This window comes from Rhinatrema bivittatum, chromosome 13 (genome assembly GCF_901001135.1).
Source record: "Rhinatrema bivittatum chromosome 13, aRhiBiv1.1, whole genome shotgun sequence".
Taxonomy (NCBI): Eukaryota; Metazoa; Chordata; class Amphibia; order Gymnophiona; family Rhinatrematidae; genus Rhinatrema; species Rhinatrema bivittatum.
Window position 1 is genome coordinate 53,218,418 of NC_042627.1, and position 17,809 is coordinate 53,236,226.

A 17,809-nucleotide genomic window follows, 5' to 3' on the forward strand; every position below is an offset into this window, starting at 1 on the left:
GGTCATCAAGTTTTAAACTGGTGAAAATGGAAGATTCACCAATGCCCTGGAACAGTTCTCTATGAAGGCTTTAAGGGCAAGAGTGGCAGCCTGAGAGCTCCCCAGAGGCCATGGAAAGGGACTGAGTACCCAGGCTTTGGAGGTAGTTAGCTGTCACATGTAGAGCTTGAACAAGCTTCCAGGAATCCCAAAGGAGAGGAAGGAGTCCCAGGTGAAAGGTTAGGGTGGATAAAATGTACAGTACCATGCTACATTATTCATAGTAATTTTGCTGCAGGTCATCATTATGACATGTGCTCCAGTGCATGCTGTTGGCACATTTGCTCAATAAGTAGGAAGAGCATTGCCTCAGTCCATAGTAACATAGTAGAATAGACCAAGACAGTCTGTCCAGTTATTCCTGTCCCCATTGCTGTGGGATATATATCTCTGAGTGTGATCATTTGGAAGATAATACTCTTTATTTAGGATGGCTTTTGTCATCTTCCTCGTTTTATGTTTCACCTGGGACAGATGAGCATGCAGGATCCCTGTCTGTACTTAAGAACTTAAGAATTTGCCATGCTGGCTCTATGCCATTGTATTTGCAAATTGCTTTCCTGCATATTCATTGTGGTATCCTGAAATCCCAATTGATTGGGAGGACACCAGGACAAGTTTGAGAAGCCCTAGTAGTCAGGCCACATCTAACTCCCTGTCAGGTTGGTAGAATGTTTTATGGTGGTTGTACTTGTGTGCTGTCTGGTTGCTGACAGGGCAGGCATCTTTCACAGGCTGAATGCTGCCGTTGTCTTGCCTCTAGGCGGTGTGCGTGATGGAATCTGCTCTCTCCATCATGGTGGTCGCGAGCACCACCTTAGAGTTGCTTTCTTCCTGACTAATCTGAACAGTCACAAACTTAGAAACCTGAGCCTCCAGCCTAGAAGCAGAAACCACTAGTCTGGCTCTGCTTTAATAGTGCAGTATACATGCATCCAGCTAAGAACATGGAAATACCATTTCTGGCTCTGTGCAATAGCCATTAAGTAAAGCAGAATTAAGTCATAGTTTATAATTAGTTAAAGTGATGTGATGAAGAAAATAGATGTGAACATTTAGGAGACAATTGTGGATAGCCCACATAGCTGCGAAGGCTTTAGCTGTGGACCATGGTCAGAACTACCTGTGAACTTTGCACCTACAATAGGGACCTGCATTTTTCCTGGGAATTTATCAGTGTTTGTTATAATAAGAAAATCAGTGATAAAAATGACGTCATTTTTCTGGGTAAATATCGTAGTTTATTTTGATGGGCAGACGCCAGGATAGTGTAAAAAAAAAAAAATAAAAATTCAAAGCAGATTAGGAACCAAGAGCAGGAGCTCTCAAATTTTTTATGACGAGAGCCACGTAACTTTGAAAATCCTAGACCAGACTAGATGAAAAATGTAATGACCTTGTCTCCCATCCCCATCAACTGCTCTCGCTCCAGCATGAGGTTTTCCTTCCTTCATCTTTTCTTTCCACCATCTTCCCAGTGTCTCCCCTCTTCCCAGTAATTTTGTTCTGGTCTGGGATTCAAGCCCAGCACTGCCACCATGACACCCAGTTGGTACCCCAACGTGTTCCGTTTTAATTGAACCAAAATCGTGTTCTTTTGTGCCCTGCAGACCAGTCCAGACCAATGGGGGTTCTCCCTCCTACCAGCAGATGGTAGGCAGATGGTCTGGCAGAGAAAAAAAAAAACAGGACAGGGCCTCTGAGTAACTGCCCTAGAAGTGGGTAGCATTCCTCCCTGGTAGGCTGGGGCTGTGTCAGGGGATCAAAGACAGGGATGCTTAACTATGTCTGCTCTTCCCTGTCCCCAGGGCAATCAGGGGTCTGCCACTGTATTTCTGCACAGCAAGTTTATGGTAGACTTGGCCCATGCTTCCCCCTCCCCCTCGGAGTCCAAGTATGGAGAAAGGAAGGCAGTGTTGGGGCATGGCGCACACCAAGTATCGCCAGCTCCTTTTGCAAGACCTGCGACGGGGGGGGGGGGGAAAGACAGCGCAGTCCGCAAGAGGAAGGGGAGGGGGGGGGAGAAATGTTCCAGGTACCCGCGGTCCAGTCCTATCAGTACCACCGGCACAGGAGCATCAGGCCTGCAAAGGTCTTCCCTGCATGGCAGCCACTGCAGGAATGTGAAAGGACCCTGGACTCGGAGGGATTGAGAAGCCCAGAGTTTTCAGTGCACTTTATTAAGAAGATGCATAAGGGCTATTTAGAGCTAAAGGGGCAGCAGAGCCATCGGTCCTAGGGGCAGAAAACAATGAACCTCTATAAAGAGTGCATGGCGGGAATTGGAAGGGGGAATGTCTTCCCCGGTACCGTGAGCGTAGATCTTTAGGGGAAGGAACCTTTTCCTCAGTAGAATCGGACGGGGAAGAAGAGCTTGAAGAGGGTGTTCTGCGTTCACGGTCCGAAGTCTCAGTGGTTAGGCTGTTTAGACGGCGGGAAATGAGTGCTCTTCCTTTTTTTTTTTTCAAAGTCTCTAAGGCTTTGCAGTTGGAGGAGGGACAGCTGAAATGGGATATGCCCAAAGGTAGCCCAATCCTTACAGGCATCAAGAAGCCAGTGAAAGCATTTGTGTTGCACTCTGCCATTTAGGATATGATGGCAGCGGAGTGGGAGACTCCAGAGCTGGCACTAAACATTTTAGAACCATTAAAAAGCTGTATTCCCTGCAAGGAAGAGAGAAATTCTTCAGAACATCTCAAGTGGATGCTGAGGGAGCAATGATCTTAGGTTATCGGGCTGGCTGAAAATTAGCCCCCTGGAGCCCTAACGTTCTTTCGATTGCCTAACCATTCCCATCGCATGGTAATCCAGCGGAAGGTGAAAAAGCCCTGGGCATCTTTAGCCAATTTTGCAGTAACGATTAGGATTCCTTCCTGACCCCAAATGTGATTATCAGCTCAGAGTTGCTGGATTAGCACTGTTCCCCCGATGTGTAGCTGTAACACCGTACAAATGCAGATCACCCTATAAATCGGACACCTTGATTTATTGAGTTGGGGGTATTCTAGTGAACATTATATCTGAAAAGCAATATTCCTGGCTGCAGATTAGAGAGTGGTGATACTGTAATAGCAGCATTATGTACATGAACAATTCAAATTGCAGATTGTTTCCTGAAATTCATTATTGCAAATCATCTAGAGATGTTTTGACAACTGCTGTATTATGATGTAAGGAAATCATAGAAAGCTTTTAGATGAAATATAGCTAAAATCAAAGGAATGAATTTTCAAAGGAGGTAGGTGTCTGCTTCAGGTGTCACATCATAAAGGACTTACCTCGAAACACAGCGCATGTCAGGACTGGGACTGATGGGATTTCAATATTTGATTTAAATGAATACCAAGATAAGTGATCTTTCTACTTTATTTTAATTGCATAAAAAAAACAACAAAAGTTCTTCCAATTCTGGACCGATGATGATTTAAAAAGCAATGAAGGTCGGTAGACCTGTAGTACTTAGTATGATGGTCCTTTTTATCTCAATTTATTAGGTTTTTGGACCATTGGTTTGTGTTACAACAGTATATTTTTTGGGTGACTTCAGCATTACTTAAAAAGAGATACCCATGCCAGAAATGATATTCCAAGGTGGTGATTCAGAGGAACTGAAACAAATCTTGGTGAAACTGGAAGATGTAATAGGGTAAATTGACAAACTAAAGAGTAGCAAATCACCTGGACCAGATAGCATATATCCCAGAATGCTGAAAGAACTGAGAAATGAAATTGTAGTCCTGCTATTGGAAATTTGTAAACTATCAATAACATCATCTATGGTACCTGAAGCCTGGAAGGTTGCCAATGTAATGCCAGTCTTTAAAAAGGGATCATCCAGTGAGTCTGACATCTGTGCCAGGCAAAATAATAAAAAATATCAAGAACAAAATTGCTGAACATATAGATAAGAATAGTTTAATGAGACAAAGCCAGCCATGGATTTAGCCACAAATTTGCTACATTTTTTTTGAATGCATAAATAAACATGGATGAAGTTGATATAGTGTATTTGGATTTCCAGAAAGCATTTGACAAAGTGCCTCATGAGAGACTTCTTATGAAATTAGAAAGTCATGGGATAGGTGGCAATGTCCTATTGTGGATTACCAGCTGCTTAAAAGATAGAAAACAGAGAGTAGGGCTAAATGGTAAATTTTCCCAAGAGAAATAGTAGAGTGCCCCAGGGATCTGTTTTTAAATATATTTATAAATGACCTGGAAATGGGAACAACAAGTGAGGTGATCTAATTTGCCAATGACACAAAATTATGCCAAGTTGTCAAATCGCAAAAGGATTGTGAGAAGTTGCAAGAGGACATTGCAAAACTGGGAGACTGGACATGCAAATGGAAAATGAAATTTAATGTAGATAAGTGCCAAGTGATGCACTTAGAGAAGAGAAATCCAAATTATAGTTACAAAATGCAAGGTTCCACATTAGGAGGCACCACTCAGGAAAAGGATCTAGGTGTCATCGTTGAAAATACATTGAAATCTGATCAGTGTGCAGCAGCAGCCAAAAAAGCAAATAGAATGCTAGGGATTATTAGGAAAGGAATGGAGAATAAAACAGAGAATATCATAATGCCTCTGTTTCGCTACATGGTGCGACCTCATCTTGAGTATTGTATGCAGTTCTGGTCACCACATCTCAAGAAAGATATAGCAGAATTAGAAAAGGTATAGAGAAGAGCGAGCAAAATGATAAAGGGGATGGAATAATTCCCCTATGAACAAAGGCCAAAAAGATTAGGACTCTTCAACTTGGAGAAGAGACGGCATAGGGAAGATATTAGAGGTCTATGAAATGAGTAAATGTTAATCAGCTGTTTACACTTTCGAAAAGTACAAAGACGAGGGGATACACAATTAAGTTACTGGGTGATACATTTAAAACTAATAAGAGAGAATATTTTTTTTACTCAACACACTACTAAGCTCTGGAATTCAATGCCAGAGGATGTGGTAAAAGCTATTAGTATAGCTGCATTTAAAAAAGGTTTGGACAAGTTCCTGGAGGAAAAGTCCATTAACATATTATACAGTGGATTTCTGGAACTCTCTCTTATTCTTGGGATAAGCAGCTTGGAATCTATCTACCCCTTGGGATCCTGCCAAGTACATGTGACCTGGCTTAGCCACTATTAGATACAGGATACTAGCCTTGGTCTGATCCAGTATGGCAAACCTTATGTTCTAACTTGCACCCATTAGTTGTGTTGGGTTTTAAATGAAAAATGATGATGATTAGATATTTTAGCTTTATACATGGGTAGTTTTCAAAGTTTTTTTTTCCCTGGTAAAAATGATGCTTTTTCCCGAGGAAATGGCTGTTATGAAATTGCCTGCCCGGTCCTGTATGCAGATAAATGTTTACCCTGAGCGGAGGCATGCCTTGGGGTGGAGGTGAGAAGGAGTTTGCACTTAAGTCCATTCTTTTGCGCTTTGAGAAGTATACACAAATTTTCCCTAAACATTTCCACACACATAATAGCAGGTATAATTGTGTGCAGGTAAATTTGGTGGGATTATTTTCAAAACTTTTAAAATTTGGAGTTATTGAATGCACGTATTTGCCAGTTAATTTAGATGAATGACTATAAAATTATGTCTCTGGCATTATCCATCATACATAAGTGTTTTCCCAGGATTCACCATATTTACATTCCAAATGGCATGAACCTGCCTGGAGCATCTGAGAATCCTTAAGTGGCAATCTTTGGGAATAAGCAGGGCTAATCTCTATTTTTTCCTCTACTTCCTATGAAATAATAACCATAGCTTGCTTTTCCAGTAGTCACCAGTGCTAGAATACCCAAGCCCACTTTGACTTACTTCTGAGTAATATTCTCTGTAACCTGCGTGCATATTCACACAGCTCGTAAAACACAACATGTACAAGAAAAGAACACTGCATGCAAATTTGTATACCACATTGCACACAAGAACATTTTTGCGTATATACCCCACCAAAAATTAGGAGCATTGCTTCTGAATATAGTGGTCCTCAACAATGGAAATGCAGTAAAGTCAGATATTCCAGTAAAAGGGGTCAGCTGCTTCCCTTTGAGCCTCCCAAAGGGTTATGCTCCTTTGGTTCACCCCTTCAGCAAATGCTGTTATTGACCTCAGGCCCCTGAAAGTGGCATCTGACTCCTCCAAATTCATATCAGCAGGTGGGTGGAGGACATGGGCTTTGGGCAACAAGCAGTAATGGTGGCTAGGCAAAAAAAACAGGTAGGCAAGGGTGAACAAGTCCCAGATCCACTCCCTCCTACTTGGCAGTCCTCGGGGTTGCATAGTTAAGTTTTTGCAATAATGTCCATGTTGATGTGTTCACTTTACATCAACCCATGTCAATGAGTTAATCGCACTTTGGTACAAGAGGGCAAAAAAGACATTTGGAGGGCCTTAAACCAGGTTTTGTCCAGTAGAGGGCCACTGCCGTACTAGTGAGGCCACGGAGTGATTTAAACTGAGGCGCCTCAGACAAGTGTTAGCCTGGAACATGGCCCCTAAGAATCCACATAGATCCTGGGGTGTAGGAGGAGGGTTTGAGAAGGGGTTGCTGGAATAGGCCCAGTGTTTGGGCAACTTGATGGCCAAGGGCTGCACAATGCCTTTGGAAGGCAAAACTCCACTGCTGCAGGACAGGCCTGGACTCTGAACTTGGAATACCAGCAAAGTAACCTGGTATGTCCAGATCCAGACATGAAGAATAATTATTTATTTATACTTTCTAATTAACCACTTCCCCAATTCAAAAAGAATTGCCTGAGGTGGTGTAAGAAAAAATCAATGATCTACATAATACTATGTAAACAATCAAAATTTAAAAAAAAATATATATAAAATTATATAACACAAAGCAAACTGTTATTTGTGAAATAGTAATGAACACAATAAAGCCCCTACCAACATATTATTATAAATTAACTTTTGTTTCCCAACCTGCTCTTGAATGCTTATTTATTTATTTAGATTTATATTCCGCTTTTAGCACTTTTTTCAGCGCTTCAAAGTGGGTTACATTCAAGTACTGTAACTAGCCAATCAGATTTTCAGGCCTGCCATACTGAAAATGAATGAGTCAGATATGCTTATATTGTAGAGGACTACCTTAGTGGCTAGAGCAGCGGGCTACAAACCAGTGAAGCCAGGGTTCAAATCCCACTGCTGCTCCTTGTGACTTTACCCTCCATTGCTCAGAGGACAGGAAAGTACCTACAGTATCGGCTTTGAAGTGGCTGAAAGGTGGAATATACATCTAAACAAAAATAGATTTACTTATTTCATACATATTCATTACAGACATCCTGAAAACCAGACTGGTTGGGAAATACTGAAATAACTTGTAAACCTGCCAGTGCCATTATCCATTGCATATCAGAAATCTTACATATAGTTCCAGCCTATTATCAACCGATGACAAATTTCAAAGTGTAGATGCCACCATTGGAAATGCCCTAGACTCAACTGAATTTGCCCCATCTAAAAGAAAGAACTAGCAGTGCCCCTTGACCTCATCTGACGTCCTACCATCTTAGCTTACTACTCAAATAATTGGATCCCAAACCCAGAAAACACAAAAAGTCAAAATAAGAATAATAAATTGGATATGTGCGTTAATTGGTGACCAGTATAATGCACCTAATACTGGAGAAATAGATTTTCTACAACAGTGGTATTCACTCCCAGCCCTCAAGGGCTGCCAGCAAGTCAGGTTTTCAGGATATACCTAATGAATATGCACGAGACAGGTTTGCGTACAATAGAGGCAGTGTGCGTGCAAATCTAACTCCTGGATATTCATTAGGGATATCCTGAAAACTCTCAAGGGATGGGAGTGGATACTTCTGCTCTACGAGAACTCCTGGATACCATCAGAGCGGCTATGCTCTGGACTTCTTGTAACCTGTTCATGATCTAATAGACTGCTAAACTGGGTTTGGTGTTGCAGGGGAGAAATGTGTCTGTAAATAAAATATTGTCATTTTGAATATGAAGGAGAGCCATGTTTGTGTCTGAGAGTGGCCCTAACCTGACACAGCCTCATCAGCAGAAATTCATATAGTCACGTTTTTAGTTTTAATATTATAGTTGTCGTCTGTGCCAGCTAGGCTGCTAAAAATTACTCTGTCTTTTTTAAATGGTTCAAACCCTAATACATTAGAGTTAGTAAACATGGGTTTTTTTTATAGGTTTATTATGTAGGAAGTATTTTCTTTAGTAACCTAACTTACAAGAATTAGAAATAAAATTACACTGAAATTCCTTTTTCTTTCAAAAGGACATTTATGCTATAAGAAAAGAGAAAACATGTTCACTCAGCCTCACGACATGTAATAAGACTGAATTGCTGTGATTGCAAGACCTTCCTTGGTGCATATGTGCTGGTCACTTTGTGTTAGCTAGACAGAGGAGATGTAAATTTGCATAGAGTTGCATACAGAGCAATAATGGGGTAGCTGTCATTCCAGTTCATTATGAGGGTATATTTAGTCTGCTAATTTACCTTTTGTGGTTGTAAAACAGAACAATGAAAAGATTTGGGACCACAAAGATTTTATCTTTAAAAAAAGCAAACATCTACTTTACCCTGACTTATTTAGCATTGGGTTAAGAATTAGTTTAGCCCACAGAGTGTCTTGCAGAGCCAGATTGAAGGTTTATAGTGGGACTCGCCCTTGTATTATTAAGGATTGTTCTGTTTTGTGAAATTGTTTAATGCATTGAACCTTGAACTTTTTGAGTGAGTGGCATGCAATTCTGGAGAAAACTAGAGTTTTAGTAGGTCTTTTAGTCTTTAGTAGGCTTTTAAAGGACCAACCAAAAAGGTAGTGGTACACAAGCTTTCCAGATTGCACACTCCCTTCAGAGGGATGTAAGCAGAGAGGTCTTGGTGCAGACCTAGCTATAAATAAGATAAAAGTTGGCCACACTGGCAAAAATATTTATTGATGGACGGTTAGAAGCTCGATAACATTTCTGGAAGAATAACTTAATGCGTGAAATCTAGGCACTCTATAGTTCCATTGTGTGTAGGTTGAAAGAAGATGAGAGGTTACAGTCAAAACTTCTGTGCTACCTAATAGCTCTCACTATAGGCAAAAGCAAGCAACCCCCCTCCACACTCTCACTCACACACACACGCTCATCTGTACATTGTATCAATATTACTTTATTTCAACCCACTTAGGTTCCCTTTGAGATGGATTGTCAGCACCGCTAAGCAGAGGAGAGCTGATGGGGCAAAATGAAAATTCCCCTTAGTAATTTTTATGAATATTACCATATTGGTGTGAGGAAGACAGGCAACGGCAATTTTGGTTTATTTCATTTTAGTTCTGGAGGCAGTGGAAATGGGACTAGCCGGGGGTGCAGTCTGAGGGATGCATAAGGATCTGACCCAGACCATTGTATTGGAATTTCCGCGTGGGACAGAACCTTCAGTAGTCAATTACATTTCAGAGAATCTTTCTGCCAGGGAAGTCACTGGGCAAAAGTCACACAGGGCAAGGGTTGCTTTTTGGCAGCCCCCCTCCCCAATTCTCTTTTGAGCTTGTGTGCTGTCAGACTGACTCAAAAAGGGTAGCATGGCGCCTTCCCCAACCCCACTGTGGCACCCTGGAGGTCGCCCTGCTTCCTACCGTCTATAGTGTACAAGAGTATCCCAGAAAATATTACTGTCGCTGTGGCCAGTACTACAAACCGGCGCCTGGCACCTGCAGTTTTTTTGTTTTTTTTCTTGTGGAACATATTTTCAGTTCAAAATTTGGGCTGATTTTATTGGACTGAGTGGTCACAAGTTTTTCAGTGACTGGAGCAAAATATATTCCTCTTTGTAGGAACACTAATCAGTGGGAAAAAAAATAACCTTGGGCGTACCATGATGCTAGCCTGAGTAAACCTGCAGTGTTTACTTGTAAGGCAGGGTTTCAGTTAAATAGCTCTTAAGTTACATTTACCAATGGAGGCACCTGGAACAGGAGCATTTCCTGAAGCGTGGACGCGCCTTAGTCACATGCATCCTCCTCACATCGCTGGTATAGAGGAAGCACCAAGCCTGCTGAATGGTTTTGGTTGCAATGCTGTTTGACCTGGGTAGAGTAATAGTCTTGAAACTTGAAGACATGAGGGAATTTTTACATTTGAATACAAACCACTGCAAATCTACTTGGTACTGGCAGATGGTGAGGTTTAGGTGAAATTTATACTTAATGCAAAATACATTTCTAATAAAAACAGTTGTCCAACCTAGGCAGAAATGTGAAAGCTACCTGGTGGACGCCTATAGGACGGAGTCAGCAGCTTGCAAGCTATAGCTTGCAACTTGTGTACATAACTTGATTTTTATTTTTTAAATTTCTCTTTGGATTGGTTGCTTTGGAACATTCATTTGGACATGGAAAGGATAGGTGATATTTAATAATCTTGTTTAAATGCTTTTGTGTAACATGTTTTTTCCCTTGGCTGCTCTTCCTTTTACTGATTCAGGTTGTGATTGTGTTAAGTCTAATGACACCACAGCTTTCAAAGGCCATAGGCTATTTACTAAAGCACTTAAAATGATGTGAAACTTCAGTTGCATTCACTGGTATCTGAAAATGCAGTTAGGTTGTCAGTAGCTAAGCACAAGGTAATGGTATGGAAAAGAATACTTTTCTATTCCTGTCTGGCCAACTTTTCTTTCTTCTTTCTTGTGGTCCAGCAGCTCAGCTGATGCTTGCTCTGTCTTCCAAAACATGCTGATAAAATTCATCAGATAGACCCATGACAGCAGAGCCAACCATCCAGAAAGCAACCAAGTTGTGTTTCATCAAACAGTAAAGCCAAGAATCAGAAAGTGGGATCATTTTTCTACTGCTAATGAGTTTTGAAGGAAATAAAGCAGAACTTGATGAGTGATCCATTTCTAAGTTGTCTCTGTAGCTAGAATGGTCAGAAGAATACTGGTAATCTTAGACCATGAATGCTGGGAAACTTGGCTATAGTTGATTATGGGTGCTTGATCCAAAGTACTGACCTCACAACCCCGTAGACAAGTTTGTATATTTATTTATTTATTTAGATTTGTTCCAAGCCTGTCCTGGGGAACGCACAGCCAGTTGGGTTTTCAGGATAACTGCAAAGAATATGCATGGGACAAATGTGCATGCAATGGAGCCAGTGCATGCAAATTCTATCTCATGCATATTCATTGCGGGATATCCTGAAAACCCAACTGGCTGTGCGTTCCCCAGGACACGGTTGGGAACCACTGCCTTGAATAGTGACTAGGGTGATCTGCTGCTTTCAAAAAATGTTCTGGTCTGGGTTATTAATGTCTGCCTGCAGCTCAAGCAAGAGCCCACAGTAAACGTTTTAAAATATAAATCAAACATTTTAAATTGATACTAGATAAATTTAATGCGGAGTCTTAAGATTCCTTGCTTCACAAACCAGCCACAAGACAAAAAGGAGGTAAGTTTGTTACAGTCTGTATAAGAAAGTCAGCAAATATATGCATAAACTATACCGGTTTTTAAAGTGAATGCATGCATGCATATTTTCGCTTTGAAAACTATCTTACCAAAACTACCAGCATGCACTTATACCTGTCACTGTCAGTGACAGATTTAGGAGTTTGCTGTTGGCCCTCCCCCAGTAAGGTCAGGCGACAGGGAGCAGAAGGTCTAAGGCACAGCCCCCACAGTTTCCTGCAACAGCTCAGGGGTAGATTCTTTGGCAAAAAATGTGAAAATTCTGAAATGCATTGGCAAATATTTCCATCTTCTATATTACATTATAAAAAAAAATAAAATTAAAGTAGTTTTCCAGTCTTCCTTATGTCTCTATTGGGTGGGGAATATCTCAGGGATGTGAAGAGGGTGTGAGAACCACAGGTGGGAGAGGAGTGTGAGAGCAGAGGATAGGAGATGGAGAAGATCAGTAATCTGAGAAGGGAGTAGGAGGGGCTGGGGGCAGGTGCCAGAGATAGAGGAAAAGGGAGAAGTAAGAAGGCAGGGAGGTGCTAGGGGTCTGGGGGAAAGAATTCAAAATCAATAAAGAGGAGATCTGAGTTGCAGAGGGGGGAAGGCTGGAGAATAGAGAGGGGTGCATCCCTTTGCACCCCTCTCTATTCTCCCGCCCGGTCTGGCACACTTATGCATATGCCCAGCACCATTCCTTCTCTCTAGCATTCACAAACACTGCCCCATTCACCTCTCTCTCACATACAGATTCTCACCTCCTGCCTCTCTCCTCACTCCCCTGTGGTTCCCCCACTCAACCTCTCCTAATCTTCTCAAAATGATTCCCCTTTGCTTTGTCTGCTCCAGGTTTATCCCCCTCCCCTCCTCTCCTTGATGATAGAAAGGGAGGGGCTGGATTAGGGAAAGAGTAGTTTTTCTTTGCCCTGTGTGCTTCAGGCTCTCATTCCTTCCACTTCCTGGGAGGGAGGGGCTGGATCAGGAAGTAGAGGGCTGCCCTCTGCTAAACCGCCCAGCACAGAGCTCCAATATGGGCGGTAGCCAGTATAGAAGAACCTGTAAGTAAAGAAATGGGATTCAGCACAGTTTAAAGGCAGTACATTTCCAGCTAGTCTAGTACGCCTGTTGGCAAATCCAGCCCTGACACCTAATTTGTGCACAGAAAGTTTTAGATACTTTTTTTTTTTTTTTTTTTAAATCCTCTCTAGCTCTATTCCTAGAAATACCTCTGTTCAGTCCAGGTAAATGTATGCACATAGAGAACATATGTGGGTAAAAGCTTATTTGCATATTGTGGGGGCATTTTTATAAATAAGCTATTTCTGTAGGTAAAGCACATGCTTTTGAAAATTACCCTCAAACGCTCTTTGCTGTCCATGGTTCATATTCGCCATTAGCCAGAGACTCATGAATTTTTTTCTTCATATATAACCTTGAAAATATATCTAGTTTTAATGTTTGCTTCTAAATAGATAAAAACAAGAATCTTTTCTCTACTCTTAAAATAAGTATGTTTGTATATACAATCTTATATTACCCTAACTGCTGATCACTAAATTAATTTTGTGACACACACAATTTTACAAGAATTTAATGTAGCATTTTCCTTTGACAATTCATCCTTTTGTCAAATGCTGACGTAAAAACAGCAGGAAACAGTTTAATAGGTTATTTCAGCTCAAAACAAAGTTGTTGGGTGGTTGTTTTTTTTTTTTTTTTAATAAATATTCTTATAATAACTCCACATCAAACAGTGTTTATACAGTGTAGAATTTCTTTTGGCATGAACGAAAAAAAAAAAAATCAAGTGCTCGCAGCCATAAATCTAATTGCACGAATATAAAAGTGCTGCTAGCCTGATTATCGCCTGATCAGAGCGCAGACCATAAAATGAGCTGCAAGGCTTGTGTTTGCAGACTGTTCGCCTGAGACGGCTCGCTGCAAGTATGCTGTCGTTTTGTTAATATGTTTTCATAGCATCGGCCTAATGTACAGGTTCAGCTGTTCCTCCTTCAGTGCTGTTTTGCAGGAGCTAGGGCTCGACATCCTTGCCGCGCTTTCAGACTCTGATTCGCCTCTTTCCTGCGGGAATAACCTGGAACGCTGTGTGCCAATGGCAGCACTCGGAAGACAAAAGCATCCCGTAACAGCAGAAATAATCATTTTACTTAGTCCATTTAAAAGTTGTGAGTACAGGGAGATATCCCTGAGGAAAGACAATAATGGTGCAAAGACTTTCTGGGACATTTTTGCATTGATGATATTTTGAGATTAGTTAAGGGACATGGAATATTTATTGGTGCAATACTCCTGTGCTTAAATCTTTAACTTCTTAGGTTGTAGCCTAGTGCAAGGAGTGTTTTTAAAAATTGTTTGAAAAGACCTTTATCTTATGAAATTTATGATTTGATATGAAAAGCAGAAAATGCATTTGGCCACCTCCTATATTTTATGGTGTTAGAAGTGTTACTTATGTAACAGGTTTGTGTCTGTTTGGGGAGGGGGAACGTCCGTGAAATAATTGCTTGTATCTTACCTTTGGTTACCAAATTTTATTGTTTTCATATGTTTGGTTGTGAGCACATTCTCCTCTAAAAGGTTTTCTGTACACAGCATAATATGGACTGTTGCAGAGAGAGAGAGAGAATCTTTTAAGTGATTTATCCTGTTACTGGTATTTTTCTTATTTCTCCAGCATAGTGAAACTACCACTGGGAGGGTATAATACTAAGAAACTGGAAATGTATTCTTTTTGCATGTGTAAGAGCAAGATGATGATTACAGACCCATTTCCAGGATTCAGCTGTGAATTTCTCTGAAAGGGGTAGGGCCTGACAAACAGCAGCTCTCTGGTTGGATCCTGCTAGTGATGAGTGGGTCCACAAAATATTCAGGGTACTATACTTTTTTCCACTATAGAATATCTTCACTGACTATTTATTTAAGTTTGTGAACTTATTACAACCTGGATATATCAACAGAGGGTCTTCTAGTTAAGTTTGCTGAAATGTTTTATCCTGTTTTGTCATTTTAGTACAACAGGGTCTGGATCCCTGATCCTGGCGACGTTTGGAAGTCTGCCGAAATCAGAAAAGACTATAAATCTGGAGAATCTGTTCTTCATCTGTGCTTGGAAGATGGAACAGTAAGTACTACCGAATCCACCTGAGACCAGCCTGGTGTGTAAAGTCTGATAGTCCATTGGCTTGCAGAATTTTGAAAGAACGCAAGCTTCAAACAGTCTCCATGGTTGGGAACTTGGTGAGCAGTTTTAATATGCTTGCTTAATCTGAATATTCAAAGAGAAACCACACGAATACCTTCCCTTGGAAAATTTGGGTAACTTGTGCACCCGGTAAAACCATCTGTGGTGTTTGTGCTGGTTCTTTTGTGCCAGCGGCTGGGAGGGGAAAAGTAGCGCACTATTGTCCTCCTCCAGTCAAGCACACCCAAAGGACCGCCCTTCTGTAATCTGGCTAAAGATGCGTAGGTCGTGAACTTTCTAGCCTTTCTGAGGAGAGGGATTTTCAGCTGGGCCAATTTACCTGTGTAGATAACTTTTGAAAATTGTGGTCCTGTTTTAGGATTAAATCTCTTGCAACTTTAGAAAGGGGGAAAAATGTGTAAGTAAACTTCTGCAAACAAAAACAAAGCCCTGCAGAAATCCTGGCCCAAAAGCAGTGATTTCAATGATTTAACCAAAATTCCATTGCGCATTTTGCTCATGGTTTGTGTTAGCTTTCCGCTTGCATCATTTTTCCCATGGAACTTTTTTCCCTTCCAGAAGTGACAGGAAATGAAATCCTTGAGCGACAGATGCACGAGTGCAAATAAACTGACTGACTGGCAGGCTGCTTGGGCTCTGGTTTTCATCTTCCTCTGCTCTAAATATTTTTGATTCTGCAAACACGTTCTCTTCACGTCAGGCCTTCATCCTGTCCAGGCAGCATAGTGTGTGCTGCGGCAGACAATTTCAAAGGTGCTGCTCTCTTGGTGAACTATAAAGAAGTGTGGTTTTAATACTACTTGTAAGCCAGGCAAAAAGGTCTGAACTATAAAATAACATGCCCTGTACCTCACTTTTGTCATTTTCAGATAAATCAGTTGACGTTTTGAATTTGATACTTTCTGATTTGGATTTTTCATATTGGGTATTATGGATTTTTTATTATGTGCTGTCATAATTTATTTTACAAGAAGAATAAGCTTTCTTTGCTATTTTGGTAATTAATCTGGTGATTAAAATCCTGACCTTGGATCCAAACTGGAAAGCATTTTTTTTTCTGTGTGCATAGTACTGCACTGCTCTGTGTTCGGGATGGATGTAGGAGAAATTTCATAGGTGGCAGAAGCAGGAGACTGAGGCCTGCAGCATGGGAAAAAAAAGTTTTTACTTCCAAGACCTTGGGGATGTTATGAAAAGAAAAAAAACACCCCAGTTAAACCCCTAAAACTCTGTCTTCGGTGTTTTAAAATAATCAATTGCTGGTGCTGACAAAATGGTATGATTAATCCATCAGTGTGTTTACAGTGTAGAAGATGATCCAGTGCCACACAAATGCTGACCATACAATTCCTCTGGGCCAGGATAATCTTGACACCAGATGTTGAATAGGTAGCAGTGTGTGTTACTTGACACAGCAGTGCATTTTTATGCCCTTTATCTTTGTTAGTAGTGCTTTTACAAATGCTATTGGATTCTGTATTTTCTTTTGTCTCTTTATTAGTTCCTTCCTGTTTTAATGCTGCTAAGCAGCTGTCTGAGCTAGATGACCAGCTTTGTTTGTTGATAAGGTCTTTTCCAATTAATAAACCAAGATACAGGAATGATGCAAACATAGGGCAAAAGTATGAATTGTGACCTTACTGGTGAAAATAATTACTGGATTTAAGAATTTGCAACAAGTCTGCAAGTTCCTTTTTGTCTTGCCAGACCAGTCCAGATGCATGGGTTTTGTCCTCCTACCAGCAGATGGAGACAGAGAAAAAGCTTCATCTCTCACTCACTATAATATCCTGGTGTAATAGAGGAACTCATCAGTATTTCTCTGTGACTAGCAGATTGTAGCATATGTCTCTTCTGTGAAGCAGACAAAGAAGCTGAGCTCTTGAGAACAATGACCTTGGTCTGATTTCTGCTTTTGAGCTGGGGCTGAGCTGAGAGTCAGATTGCAGGACAACTGTCAGCTGTTGGCTGCTCTTCCTTCCTTCTGAGAACCATCTCCTGTGAGAGCTTAGTGTTTCTATGGCCAGTGGAGAGAGCACCCAGTGAGGAAGCACTGGCTTTGTCTCCCTTGTCTACAGCACACCTCCTTCTCTGAGTTTTCAGTCTGCATAAAGTTTAAAAAAAAAAAAAAGGGGAACAAGCGGTGTAGAGAAAGCCAGAGAGGGCTGCAGATTATGGCAGGACCCTTCGGGATCTGGGGAGATGGCTCAGCCCTCTCCAGGAGCACAGGCTTCAGGTATGGCCACGGAGAATGGCAGTTCTTGTAGGGGCTGGCACCAAAACTCTGTTGCTGGCTCCCTTTGTAGACTTTGCCATGGTGAAGAGAAGTCTGGGGAGCAGACACTATGGCTGTTAATGGAGCGTGCCCCACCCGAACAAGCTCAGGAGAGCAGGCAGCAGGTAGGGATGAGACCTCTAGGCTTGCAGAGCTGTTGGATGTGGCAGCCATTTTGTTCAGACTGGTGGGACTGGCTTGAATCTGCATTCTTCAGAGGGTTCTGAAATTTCCCATGCCAAACCCTGGGACATTTGGGGGTCATCTTTGGCCATGGAACCAGCTTTTCCCTCCTGAATTTATGCTTGTAATGCCCAAGGCTGCTTTTACTATGAGGGGCCAGTCAGGGGAGGGAAGGGGGTGCTTAGGGGCCAGAAATCTTTCCCAGTTCCCTCAGGATTCCCATGGGCCCTGCCTTGGTACTGGAACTAGCCCCAGAGAAAGCTAGGATGGCTTTGCATCAGAAGTTGGCTCTTGAAGAGTCCTTGGGCTATGTTGGTCTAATATTTTCCTGGAAGAGGGAAGGGAGGACAGTAGAGAGGGTTCAAAAGGTGCACAGGAAGGGGGAATTTCTTCTTCTTTAGGGGAGGAGCCCTTTGGTAGTAAGGATGTTTTGGGAAGAAGAATTTTTTGTTGGTTATCCAGATGATGGGGGTCCTTGAAGCTGAAGAATAGGTGAGAGTCAGTGCCTCAAGGGGATCCTATCCTCACAGGAATTAGAAAGTCTCCTAAGGCTTTCCCTCTACATCAGGCTATTCAGGACCTGATTGCAGCAGAATAGATCAGATTCAAACCGCT

General features: G+C 41.6%; 1 protein-coding gene across 4 annotated transcripts in view; it reads left to right on the top strand.

Moving 5' to 3' along the window:
- The window catches only part of MYO5C (myosin VC), a 180,676-nt gene that overhangs the window by 2,164 nt on the left and 160,703 nt on the right, over nucleotides 1–17,809 (top strand). For 3 of the 4 annotated variants that reach the window (XM_029575910.1, XM_029575909.1, XM_029575914.1), the window contains one exon: nucleotides 14,545–14,655. In XM_029575910.1, coding sequence (XP_029431770.1) covers nucleotides 14,545–14,655 — 111 coding nt within the window. Of the gene's footprint in view, nucleotides 1–14,544; nucleotides 14,656–14,741; nucleotides 14,772–17,809 lie in introns of those variants that run through there. The other variant, XM_029575911.1, reaches the window with a different exon arrangement.